General features: G+C 39.8%; 1 protein-coding gene across 15 annotated transcripts in view; it reads left to right on the forward strand.

Moving 5' to 3' along the window:
• Ppp1r9a (protein phosphatase 1 regulatory subunit 9A) overlaps positions 1–13,758 on the forward strand; it is a 280,271-nt gene that overhangs the window by 160,805 nt on the left and 105,708 nt on the right. For all 15 annotated transcript variants that reach the window (XM_075953721.1, XM_075953722.1, XM_075953727.1 and 12 more), the window contains one exon: positions 10,296–10,416. In XM_075953721.1, the coding sequence (XP_075809836.1) occupies positions 10,296–10,416 (121 nt within the window). The remainder of the gene's footprint in view (positions 1–10,295; positions 10,417–13,758) is intronic.

Consider the following 13,758-nt stretch of genomic DNA (forward strand, 5'->3'; position numbering starts at 1 on the left):
AACAGTCTTTGAAAGTCATTAAGAGTCCGTAAGCGATCCCTCCGAATTTGTGCCTTCTGTGTCTTAATTTTTTGCAAACCTATTCTATAACCTAAATAATTAACAGAATCTCCCTTCTGAATCTTTTCAGGAGCAATTTGCAATCCCCATTTAGGTAACAGTATCTGTATTTCTTCAAACAGCCTGTTCAAGGTATCTATGTTTGAATCAGATAACAATATGTCGTCCATGTAATGGTATACAATAGATTTGGGAAATTTCTTGCGTATTATTTGCAATGGTTGGTTCACAAAATATTGGCACAGGGAGGGGCTATTTAACATACCCTGGGGGAGGACGGTCCAGTGGTACCTCCTCGAAGGTTGAGAATTGTTATAAGTAGGCACTGTGAAGGCAAATTTTTCTCTATCTTCTTTTTGCAAAGGTATAGTGAAAAAACAATCCTTCAAATCAATAACTATGAGAGGCCATCCTTTTGGTAATAAAGAGGGCAACGGAATTCCAGATTGCAGAGGGCCCATAGGTTGAATAACCTTGTTGATGGCCCTGAGATCTGTCACCATTCTCCATTTACCTGATTTTTTCTTAACCACAAATACAGGAGAATTCCAAGGGCTGGTAGATTCTTCTATATGTCCAGCATCTAGTTGCTCTTGTACCAGCTGTTCTAAAGCCTGTAGCTTTTCCTCAGCTAAAGGCCATTGCTTTGTCCATATTGGTTTCTCAGTCAACCATTTTAGAGGCAAGGCTGTTGGTATTTCTGAAGGGACATCAATTGCTTGTTCCTGCACAGCCCTAATGGCCGGTTTTGTCCTTTTGTAATAACTTTTAATATTCCTTTCAGAAATATGGGCTCTAGAAGTAGCAGGAATGTTAATTTGAGTATTCCATTGTTGTAATAGGTCACGACCCCATAAATTCATTGCAATATTGGCTACATAAGGCCTTAATTTTCCTATTTGTCCCTCAGGCCCTATACATTCAACCCATCTCGTGCTCTGCCTTACTCGAGATAGGGTTCCAATTCCCAGGAGCTGAACATTTACATTCTGAAGAGGCCAATATGGATGCCAAGATTCTGGGGTAATGATACTTACATCAGCACCTGTGTCCAGTAGGCCAGTAATAAAAATGCCATTTACACACACTCTCAGCTTAGGTCTTTGATCATTTATAGAAGTTTGCCAAAACACACGTAACTCATCTTTCTGATTACTATTGCTTGTAACAGTAGGCATGTGGCTTTCTAATTGTCCTGACGAGGCATGTTCTCTGCAGAAACTGGGAATGTCTGAACCATGTTTGCCATGGGGGCCTGAGAGGCCCCCCCTCTCACGTTTCCCGTCTGTATCAGGTTGCCTTGTCTATCTCTTGTAGATCTGCATTCATTCGTCCAATGTCTGCCCTTCCCACATCTTCTACATAAACCTGAAGGCTGATTCCTTCTATTCCTGTTATTTCTAGAAGACGCATTATTATTATTTCTGAAAACCCGTTGTTTACAATTCCTTTTCATATGACCCATTTTGCCACAATTAAAACATTTGGTATTCTGGTGTCTCCTTTTACCATTGGAAATTGCTTCTTCTACCCATGCTTCAGTGCCATAGTCAAATGTGTCAACATCTAGTGTATGCAAGACCCATTCTTCCAAGGACGCTGATCTGAACATTAAAGGCCTCAAGATCCTTTTGCATTCCACATTAGCATTTTCATAGGCCAAAGACTCAATTATTATACGTCTTGCTTCTGGGTCAGGTATCCCCATTTGTACAGCTTTAGTTAATCTTTGTAAAAAGTCACTGAAGGGTTCTCTCTGACCCTGTTTAACTGTGACAAATGATTCCATTCTCTGTCCTGGGTCTTGTACTCTGTCCCAAGCCCTTAAGGCTGCTGTAGTACACATAGAAAGTATGTTTTCATCCAAATTAGCTTGTTCCTGAGGGTCTGAAAAGAGCCCTTCACCTAGAATTTTATCTAGGGAAACATCAATTCCCTTCGCCTTTTCCTGCTGTTCTAAAAGTCTAGCCTCTTGCCTGAATAAGCATTTCCATTTTAAGTGCGGTCCACTCTCAAGGACCGCGGAGCTCAGCTGGAGCCAGTCCAAGGGGGTTGCTTTGCTTGTTGTGGCCCAAGATTTTAGCATCTCTTTAACAAAAGGGGAGTGCATCCCAAAAGACATGATGGCCTGTTTAATTTCTTTGAGATCATTCATACGGACAGGCTCCCATGTATCTTCCTTGATGACCCTAGGGTTTCTGGAACCAACCACCTTTTCTGTTGTTATTACAGGAAAGGCATGTAGAGCTGTAGGTAGAGCTTTGTGAAAATTGTCCCGGAGGGATTTATCCACAGATGTAGTTAAAATTTGCCTTTCTACCCTTTGCTCTTCTTCTTCAGAATTTAGAAATTCCTCAATCTTTTCAATTCTACTCACCATTGCTTTTTGTAATGTCTGAATCTCCTGCCCAGAATTATGTTCTAAAGCCTTCATTGAGGATTCTAGAGTATGAAATTTGTCCAGTAGAGATAACTTGTCATCTTTGGACATAATTTTTATGGCATAAACCGTGCCTTCTTGTATTGACAATCTTTCCGCCAATCTGTCATACGCTTTAGACAAAATTCGATTGTCACATTCAGCAGTTTTGATTCTCTCAGTTAACGTTTCAGTTCCTACAGAAAGGGACTGCTGAAACTTACGATCTAATTCAGCTGTTCCTTCTTCCATAGTAATGAATTTCTCCTTAACATCAGAAAGGGACTGCTGAAACTTACGATCCAATTCAGCTGTTCCTTCTTCCATAGTAATGAATTTCTCCTTAACATCAACCTGTACTTTTTTTAGATTTTTCTCAGTTAACCGAGTCATGTTAAACAAAGATTTGTTTTCTTCCTGGAGAACTTCAAACTGATTCTTGAGAAGATTGTTGTCATTCTCAATAGTTTTTAAACGTTCAACCTCTGCCTTAAGAGATTTGATCATTTTCCTATTATCAAACCAAATAGTGCTAAGGAAAATTAAGAATCCCAGGAATATCCATATATGTGGTGTGGTAGACACCTCTTGTAAGATCTCCCAAATGGTGCATTCAAAAGAACTATTGAAATAGGCTGAGGTCACGTTGTCAGACATTATTTAGAAAAGAAAAAGTTCTCTTACCTGTAATAACTGGTTCCTGCCAGTGGTGGCGAAAGAGCCCAGTTGAATCCACGTGTCCTAAATCTGAAATAAAAGGACTCAAAAACAAAATTGAAACAGACACCAAGCTGATAAGTATTTTTTGCCGGGGCTCTCAGGCCGCTGTCACGTGACCTGAGCGCTGGCGGCGGTGGGGGTGGGAGGGGGAGCAGACACAGGCAGCGGTTGCGCACGGGAAATCTGGCCGCTCAGAATCTCAGCCGTTTCAGCGTGCGCCCAGAGAGACCGCTGCAGCGGCTCGGGGTGCAAGAGACTCCAATTCGGGGCCGGTTCTCGGCAAAGCCCCACGGGGGAGGCGCCAGATGTACCGGCACAGAATAAAGGCAATGCAGATATCAAAGAATATTTACCAGTTTATTGTTAAACTTACTGAACCAAAGTTCCAGCGTAGCACAGGTAGCGAGGAACAAAAAGGGCCGAGCCGCCTCTCCGCGCACTCTTTATTGGCAGGGATTTGCCTGAGGCAAACCCCGCCCTCTAAAGGGAGCTGATTTAACCCCTTTAATGTTCACCACAGCTTTGTTTGTCATTGCCAGACAGAACCTAGGAAGAACCTAAATGCCCCTCGATTGAAGGATGGATAAGGAAAATGCGGTACATTTCCACAATGGAGCACTGCACAGAAGTCAATTATCTCTTATGTACTAAAGTAGAAATAACTGTTCATGAGTTACTATTTAATAGTTTTGAATTTGATTGTCCTGCTTGAACACCTGTTGTAATGGCAGGAAGTGTTGCATGGCTTGGATCCAAGTCTTCCTTGGTACTTTTTACTTTTTTCCTTTTTTCTTTTCTTTCTTTTTCTTTTTTGTCTCTGTATCAGTTAAAACTACAAAGCCTAATAGAAAGGTACAAGAGCAGCAGATTCCCCTAGCCACCAACTGGTCTAAGAAAAATGAACGATGAAGCTGCGGTCCCCTGGCTCTTCAGTCCTTAGTGATGTTATCTTTAAAAATGCCAAGTCCTTTTAAAAACCGCGATGCACAAGTCTGATGTGGCACACACCTCTCATCACAGCACACATGTGGCAGAAATGTATGAAGTTCAAATTAAGTTTTGGCTGTTAAGTAAGATCATCTTCAAAACAGCATAAGACAAATGACAAGACAGGAAGAAACTATAAATACAGCAATATAAGTGACACCGAAATGAAAAAATAGTAAAATTAATAGATCAACTAGATCCAACTATTGAAAATTTCGACTGAAGGCAGATTAGTAATATATGGTAAAAAAATACATATGAGAGTTATCAGGCACTGAATTTCTCTGACTCAAATGGTGAGTACCTAGAAATGATTTATTATTTGCTAGCATTATAAATTATCCAAACCAATGTAACAGATTGGCAAGTTGACATAACAGTAATTGAAATAGTGTCTATTGCATAAAACACGAACACATTTCATTAGAATGGTATTTACCGGTAAAACGTTGAAGTGCTTCATACCCAGATGGCTCCATTGGGCATAAAGAACACACAAAACTAGTGTTGTTTGGACCCTTTTCTTTTTCAGATAAAATGAAGTGAAGTAAAACTGGCACATGCCGCCAAAAATCCCGTAAGAGATTTTACCCAACACTAATAGACTATTAAAAAATGAAGGCTATAGCACCTACTCAGAATTTCAGAATTGTAAGTGAAATAAAGTGTTAATATGATAATGTACTCTCTTTAGAGTACGTTAGAGAAAATGGAGAAAAGGTAGTCCTTTATGAGAAACATTAATTCTATACCATGTAGAGAAGAAAGTCTGTAGTCATATAGAAAGATAATTGGTAACATGTAGGTGAAAACTGTAAGTTCTCTGGTGATGGACACTGCCTATGAATTCCGCAAAGTGCAGATCACAAAGCAATGGAGAATTCTATCTTTACATCAGAGAGCATGGAAAATGCTTCAACTAAAGACAGAGGATAAACGTGGGATGTTGTTTAAATGAAATGACCAGCATCAAGAACAAAAGACGAAGTTTGTGAAACATCTCTTCACCAATATATCTGTATCCACATCTGGTGCGTCAGGCTTTGACTGAAACACAGCACCTGAGATCACAGCTCCCACACAAGCTGATTTTAGTTTATGGTTTCAGTTCATGGCACTTGGCCTTTGGTGTGGAGTCTGTGATGGAGCAGTAGAGTAGAGTGTGTGCCAGAGGAAGATGCTCCCCTCTTAACAGCCAGAAAACAGAAAAGAAGACGAATGGATGGTTTCCATGTGCTCCCTTTAAGGGCACACCCTAAGTTCTCTATTTAGGTCCTGCCTCCCAAGGTTCTGTTGTCTCTCGGTGCCGAACTGAGGACCCAAGTCTTTAAAACACTTGATCCTTTAAGGGGACGTGTAACTAAATCTCATATATACATACATACTTATATATATATATGTATATGTTCATATATATATATATGAGACATAATTTATATTTTAAAATATTAGAATTGGTAAGATAATTTGTGGAGGAGGAGATCTGCTTCCAGATCCATAAAAAATAAATAGGTTTTCCCAAGATTCATATGCACAACTTAAGAGTAAAATATTAATATATTTCCTGTAAGTAGCAAGAAAATACTGATTATATTTATTACTTAAAATATGTTATTTATTTATATTTTAATCTACAGCAAATGTCAGCTATTTTCTTAAGTATGGTGATTCATTTCTTTCACTCAGCACAGGGAAGGCTAAGGAAGGAGGGTCACCATAAGTTCAAGGCCAGCCTGAACTATCTGGTAGATTCCAGACCAGATACCCATGTCCATGGATATAGAGTGGCACTGGAAAAGGGAAAAAAAGTAAAACTTAAGCCAGCCAGTGGATTTCCCATATTCCTGAGTAAAAGGCTTGGTCCAGACTCTCACTCTGAATTTTTATAAATATAGACAGAACTGTCAACAAAGTTACAAGAGGGTGTTGTATAAATAGTAATGTATTTTATATAGAAAGATCCAGACCTGAGGGAAATGGGAAAATATTAGGGATTTAATTTGCCAGATATTTTGATCTAATATAAAGCTTTTATAGTCAGGACAAATTATACTTACAGTGTCTGGTCAGTGAACAAAACTGAAAATACAGGAGAAAAAATGTATATGAGGGAGAATTTAATATGACATGAAGTCTGACATAATTCAGCATCCACCTAAAATCCCCAGTTGAGTACCTTCCTTCCGTCATGTGTAAGAAACTCCAAACACATGAAAATCAAATGCTAGGAAGGAATGATACCCTATTTAGATAAAATCTTCAACAATGTCTATCACCTAGGTTGGTGGGAATAACTCAACCAAAACGTGAGGGCAGAACTTAGAAGAGATGACACCAGTTTGATTGTGTGCAGCCTTAACATGATAAAGACAATTATGTTAGAAAAAATCCATAGGAAAATTAAAAAATTCATTATAGCTAGCAAAATTAATAACTGTAATATTCTAAGAATCTTTTTAAATCATCAGAATAAAGACACAAAATTCAGTACAAAAACTGGCATCTTGCGGGAAAGGAAATCTAATAACCCACAGTCCAGTGGATACAGGCTCAAATCTCACTGGCAATGAAAGCAATGTTGTACCAGCAAAGAGCCTCTTTCCTGAAAGGAATCAAGCCTGGACCTCCAGGTCAGGTGACAGCATCTTCTGTAATATGAGGGCCCCACTGTTTTTTCCTGATGGCTTTGTCTACTTAATGCTTTTGTATTTCCCCAGGAATGTGTAAAGGAAGAAAGACCAGTACTCAGAGCCAGTACTGTGCTGTTTTAAACATTTCATATTAATTATATGTATTAAATCTCTGAGGAAAGGGATGGTTACATGTGCTGAGGTACTCATGTGAAGGGCAGAAGACACCTTGCCAGAATCCAGTCTTTCTTTCCACTGTGTGGGTTCTGGGGATTGAATTTAGGATGCAAGCTGAATACCTTTATGTGTTGAGCATTCTCTCTGGCCCACTACTGGCTTCTTGCCAAGAGTTTGTGATTTCCAAACTTCACTCCTTCCTATAAGCAGAGAACGATGAGATCCTGGGAGTGTCGTCTGTGTGAGTTGGTCATGCCGTTCAATCCATATTTTGCTGTTCAGTTGTTCATTTCTTCTTGTAGGAAGTTTGCATTAAGATTTAAGATGTCTCGAGCTAGTGTTACTTTTGCCAAAACATGCTCTACAGATGAAAAAAATGAAATAACTTTCTAGTTAGAGCAATAAGAGAAGCTATGGAAAGAAGAAAAAGGATATTAAGAAGCCCTAAGTCGAGGGAGGGAAAATAGATATTAAAACAAATAAATAATTTTCATGAGGATAATTGTGGGCATTCAGTGTCTTGACAGTGTGGAGATCGGAGGAGAAACCTTGGAATATAAACACTGGAGCTTTGACTCTTAGTTTGACCTGTGGTGATTATAATGAAGATAACCCATGCTGAGCAGTGAAGAGAGCCAGAATTCTGGAGAAATTCTAAATCTCCAGAGATTTCCTGGTGCTGGGGAGGGATGTTGAGGAAGCTGCGGGTTGCATTCCTGCCGCCCTGCTCCCAGCTGCCTGGCTAGCTTATACCCGGAAATAACAACACACAAACTGTATTCATTTAAACACTTCTTGGCCCATTATATCTAACTCTCACACCTGGACTAGCCCATTTCTAATAATGTGTGTAGCACCCCAAGGTGCGCTTACCGGGAAGATTCTAGCCTATGTCCATCCTGGGTTGGAGCTTCATCGTGTCTGTTCCAGAGAGCAGAGCTATCAAGTCTGAGCTCACTTCCTCTTCCTCCCAACATTCTGTTCTGTTTACTCCACCCATCTATGTTCTAACCTATCAGGGCCAAGCAATTTCTTTATTAATTAACCAATGACCTACCTCCATCAGAGGAAGCAGGAGGGAGGTGGAGAGAAACCCTGTTACACTCCTCCCTGTGGAAGTTCTATAGAACTGTCTCTTAAGGTTTGGGCATTGACCTAGCTATGAACCTCATAGGAAGGCCCTCAACTGTAGGAATAAATTCACTCCAGAAAATGTCTTACTATCGCAGCTTGACTCAGACAGCTGTATGGCCCAGCCAGACAAGCTCTATAAAAGCCTGAATCTCAATAGTTTACCCTTCGAATAAAGACCACAAACTGAGTCCACCCAGGCACCACCCAGAAAGAGACCAAAGGAAATTCCTAATGTTCCAACCATTGTAGATAGGATCTTCTGCCAACACACACCCATGCTTTTCACCAATCAGGGGTTCTAAACCTTAGAAATCCCTCACCCCCACCTTTGCTACTATAAAACCCCAACTCTAACTGAGGTGGAGGGGGGAATCACTCCAATACACTGGATGCAAAGACAGACCAAGTTTGCAAACTTGTGTAAGAATAGACTCTTTGCTTTTACATATAGGATTTGGTCTCCTGGTTGGTTTTGGGGGGACTCCGTTATCTGTGCATAACATCAACCATCCGTTTACCATGATACACACCAGAAAATTCTTGTAGGAGGGAAGAAAGCCACAGGCATGACCAATATGCAACCACCCCCACCCAGCCAGCCCTGCCGAAACACATCAACCCTTCACAAGCATGAGAGAACTCAGAGGAGAAATTCTCACAGTGGAATGAAAGTTGGAAAATTTTTAGCAAAAGAATCCTCCGGATCAAGTTCAGGTTATTTATACAAGAGAAATTATTTGAATGAAATAAATATGAGAAACTACGTAAGTGTAAGGGGTTACAGTGTTCTTCAGTGAGCACTCACACATCAGTGGATGCTTATGTTCTTACCTAGAGAGTCCTCTGCCAGCAATCAAATCTTCGGCTGAACTTCATACCACTCGTGCAGAGAAGAGACCACGGAATCCAAGAGGATACAGCATTGCTAAAGCCATCTTTAGAAACCAATGTGGGATCAAGATCCATGGTTGTCTATATGTACTTAGAACACAGTTATCCTTAAGATAGTAGCCAGTGACAGATAATGATCGCTGAGGCTAACCCTCCTCTGAAGCACATTATGAATATAATAACAACAATTGCTAAAAGTTATTTAGTTGCATTTTCTTGAATTTATGGTTCATTTTCCTTTAATGACCCATCTCGGACCCATTTCCGCTGATTGGCTAGGATATCTTTTGTACTGCTGCTAAATCATGATTACAAAGACTTTGAGGCTACCAGGACAAATAACCTTCACAGCCTTCATATTTTATTGGTGGTGGAACTACATTTGCTCATGGAAAGGGCAAATGGAAATGTGAATAGACACATGATTTGTAAGAGAATTTGAAATATAACTTTCAGTATTGCTCACAGGGCCAATAAAATTGAAATAAAGGTGACTGATTATTAACAGAGAAATGATTGAATATACTGTGATATATTGTCATAAATACTATGTAGTCATTAGAAATGATTTAGATCTATGAAAGTTTATCCACGAGGTATCATGAATTTTAAATGTGTAATGCCTAAAGAAATGAATACTTATTTGTGTAAAGGAAAGAAACACTAAATATACATCCGTGTGGTCTGCCTGTGTATGTTTGTATACACATCCAGGTGTGCCCATGCATATATTGTTACTGATGCTTGTATGGGCGCATAGAGGGGTGTTCTCTGTTATACATCCATTCTTTATTTTTCTTCTGTTTCGTTTTCATTGTGTTAGAAATCAATCTCAGGACATAAAGCACAGTAGAAAAGTGCTGACAACTGAGCCAACTCCAAGGTTCATGCAATCTTCTTAACTTGAGTAGATGATAAAAATTAAAAGATTCCAAATAACTGTGGGTTACATTTATTTAAAATTAAAATTGTTGTTGAGTGTTTTTTTTTTGTCCATGTCTAAAACATGGTATAAAGTAATGGAAGACTCTGTTTTGAGATTCTTTGATTCTTCAAGAACCAAATTATTGTCTTTCCTGGGACCACACTGGATTGCCAACAGTAGCAGAAAACATCTGAAGCTCTTGAACCATTTGGGTCCCCTTGCTTTGTGAAGGCAAGCATATCACTTCCCTGTGCAATAATAAAGAACAAAGCTAGATGCAACAAGCAGCCTCACTAGCTAGGTCAGCGAGAACAGAGCAGAGGCTGCTGCTCACTGTCTTCTCTCTCTCCAGATGAGGATGGGCTTGGCATAAGCATCATTGGAATGGGTGTTGGCGCTGATGCAGGACTAGAGAAGCTGGGGATATTTGTCAAGACAGTGACAGATGGCGGTGCTGCTCAGCGGGATGGCAGGTGAGCTGGAGACTGTTGACTGTGCATTGAACCCCAGAAAACTGTCCCTGCAAATTTCTGTCAATGGGATCGTCTTTTCATGAAAAAAAAATTTTTTTTTGAGTGTTTCTCAGATGTGTGAGAATGTTTAAACACTTGACTTACTTTCCTTTTGGTAGCAGAACAGTGCATCTGTCTGTCTTTGTTTCTGTCCATTCATCTGCTTACTAAGTGGGAAGTGGACCCTAACATGGTATGTATGGAAGTTGGCATATAACTTTATTTCAGAAATGTTCAAGTGAATAGTAATAATTCTGGTTCTTTTGAAAAGGACAGAGTAGAGGGGAATTTAAGATTCCGTAGCCTGGTGCTCCTCCATGTCTCTTACAGAGAACCAGGTGCCAGAGTGCCGCGTGGACCTATAGAAGGAGACCTCTCTGTGAGCAGAGGCTGGCAGCCTGCTCCAGATAATTATGGGCTAATGTTTTAGCTTGCATCGGGTCAAAGGTAATGTATCTTTAATGTGAAGGTTTCATCTTCACTTTACACCAGGCTTCTGATGGAAAACTGGAAGTAAAGGGGTGACAACAGACATGAAGACAAAACAAACAACACAGATTCTGACAGCTAGATTCAATGAACACTGAATAAATAGCATTCTTATGTTAGATTACATATCACATGTTCTCAGAAAGTCCATGGATCGTGGTCCTTGAGACTGACAGTAGCAGCATTCTGTCTTTCATAACCCTAAAATACTTTTTGGTATACATCAGGCTCTAAAGGGGTAGGTACCAAATTGATTTAATCAATTTATTTATTTTGAGAAAGGGTCTCAAGAAAGATGCTGAGTTAATTATGGAAAATATTGGTGCCAATAGCATGTTACTAAGAACTGTCTTCTGATTTCCACATGTGCAGACATGAGTATATATACATAAACACAATATAAAATAAATGATACACAAAATTTTAAGCTAGGCATAATGGCCAGTGCCTTTAATCCCAGCACTCAGGAGGCAGAGGTAGGCAGATCTCTGAGTTTGAGACCATCCTGATCTGCACAGCAAGTTTCATTCCAAGACATCCAGGGCTACACAGAAAAACCATGTCTAGAAATACATACATACATACATACACACACACACACATATATATACATACACACATATGTATATACATGTGTATGTATATATAATTTAAAGTGAGAAATTTTAATATTATGTAACTCACTGAAAAGGACCCTTTATTCCAAGTTAATTAAACTTGTAAAAATCTACTAATTTGTAAAAGTCATTGGGAGATAGGAAATAATCCTTACATTTAGTACCACGCAAAACTAAATGATTATGCATCCTCTCTTAGGTGAATCGAGCACAAATTCAAACAAAATTGCAAAATGAAAGCACAAAGAAAAAGATTGCATTTAGCGCTCCTAGATCTGGTTTCAGACACATGGCATTTTATATTTTCCTCACTTGTTTTAAAAAATAAATTTGATTTCTCTGTCGGGATCCAGTGCCAGCCCATACCCTAAATTATTTCTCTGGACCAGAGGGGAGGTGTTGGATTAAAGACACAACAAACATGGTTTTATTGGGAGGGAGATCCTCAGTGATCAGTCATGAATACTTGAGTTCACATCCTGAAAATTCCTCTGCGTTAATTCTCCAAACAGCCTCATATACCAATACATAAACTGAGGGGGAAATTCATTAGCATTCTGTTTCCTAGGTAACCAGGTGAATGGCTGTGGTCACATCCACATCTACCTATGCCTGCTCTGTCATGAATTCCTGCTCTGTATGCCAGCTCTGTTTCATAGGCTGAATTAACCTCTCTTTTTAGGCATCCTCCAAATTACAAAGAAGGAGCAGAACACTATCCTGACCCTTTGTTAGGGATGGCCACAGGCTAGGGGACTGACCACCTCCTGTCTCAGGTGCAAACAATGGCCTGGGATTCTGGCTGCCATAAACTAGTTTATCTTTACTGACTGTGCTTCAGACATGGGGCTTCTGAAACCTATCTGACAATCTGATTTCTATTTCAAATTTAGTATAAAAGACTTTAACTTCTGTTTTCCCGTTTTCTCTGTTTCCATTTTTATTTGTTTGTTTGCTTGTTTTCTTGAGACAGGGTTTCTCTATGTAGCCCTGGCTGTCCTGGAACTCTGTAAACCAGGATGGTCTCCATGTCAGAGATCTGCCTCTTGAGTGCTGGGATTAAAGGCATGCACTACCATGCCCAGCTTCTCTGCTTCCTTTAAACTGTACCAGAGAGCATCATTTTGTGCATTGACTCTTCATTGCTTTCATGTAAAGCTGACTATTCATCTTTCATCCTCATTTATTTTACCCATACACTCTCGTTACGTTGTGGGTTTCTTTCTTTGGAGTGCCACAGGCTTTTGTGCTTTTGTGGTTTGGGTTTTTGAGACTGTGGTCTAGGCCAGGCTTTTCTGTGTATTCATTGGTATCTGTTAGGCTCCTTTAAGAGGACCCCTCCCAGTTTATTTCTGCTTTTGCCCCAAGTGCCTTCTTTTAAAAGTATTAAGTTGTGTGACTCTTACAACAGTGTAGCCCAGTGTCATTTAGAAGTGCCTGTTCAAGTTTCCAGTTTAGTCAGGAAGGAAAGGGGATTGTCCTGACTCAGTTCCAGAGAAACAGAGCCCTCCATCCTGGATGAAGGCAGCACCAGGCAGGAAAGGCGTGCAGGCAAGAGCAGGAAGCTGGCTGGCCATGTTTCACATTCTGACTCAGGGAGCAGAGTGACCAGGAAGTGGGTCCACGATGTAAAACTTAAAGCCCACCTCTAGTGGCCTACTTCCTCCAGCAAGGCTTTCCAGGTGCTTTCAAAATGCCACCAGTTGGGGATCATGGGTCCAAGCATACGAGCCAATGAGTGAAATTTCATATTCAGATCACAACAGTGAATGCTGATGAGTATGATGTTTTATATGAAAGGAAAGTAACAAGATCCAAAACAGTACATTCAGTCATGAAGGGTGAGAAAAGGGATTGGAAAGGGACATTATCTGCCTTCAAGATTTTCTTCTAAAGCTTCAGGGATCAAGAAAATGTGGTATTTACAAATAATTAATAATAGATATGATAATAAATGATAGATCAACAGGACAAAATAGAGAACCCAGGAACAGACCTAAAGTTAGCATTGTGAATTGTTTACAGTATAAAATCCAACTGGGTCACACATTCATAATTTCAGAGAATTTGTAATTTTTATGTATTAACATCATTCTTAGGAAGATATTTTATTGTCACACAATGAGAGACACTTGTGTTCAGTCACACAACTAAAGAGAACAGACAGCTTCGGTTTGCAACCATAGCCACACATGAA

The sequence above is a fragment of the Microtus pennsylvanicus genome, chromosome 19 (assembly GCF_037038515.1).
Source record: "Microtus pennsylvanicus isolate mMicPen1 chromosome 19, mMicPen1.hap1, whole genome shotgun sequence".
In the NCBI taxonomy this organism is placed as follows: Eukaryota; Metazoa; Chordata; class Mammalia; order Rodentia; family Cricetidae; genus Microtus; species Microtus pennsylvanicus.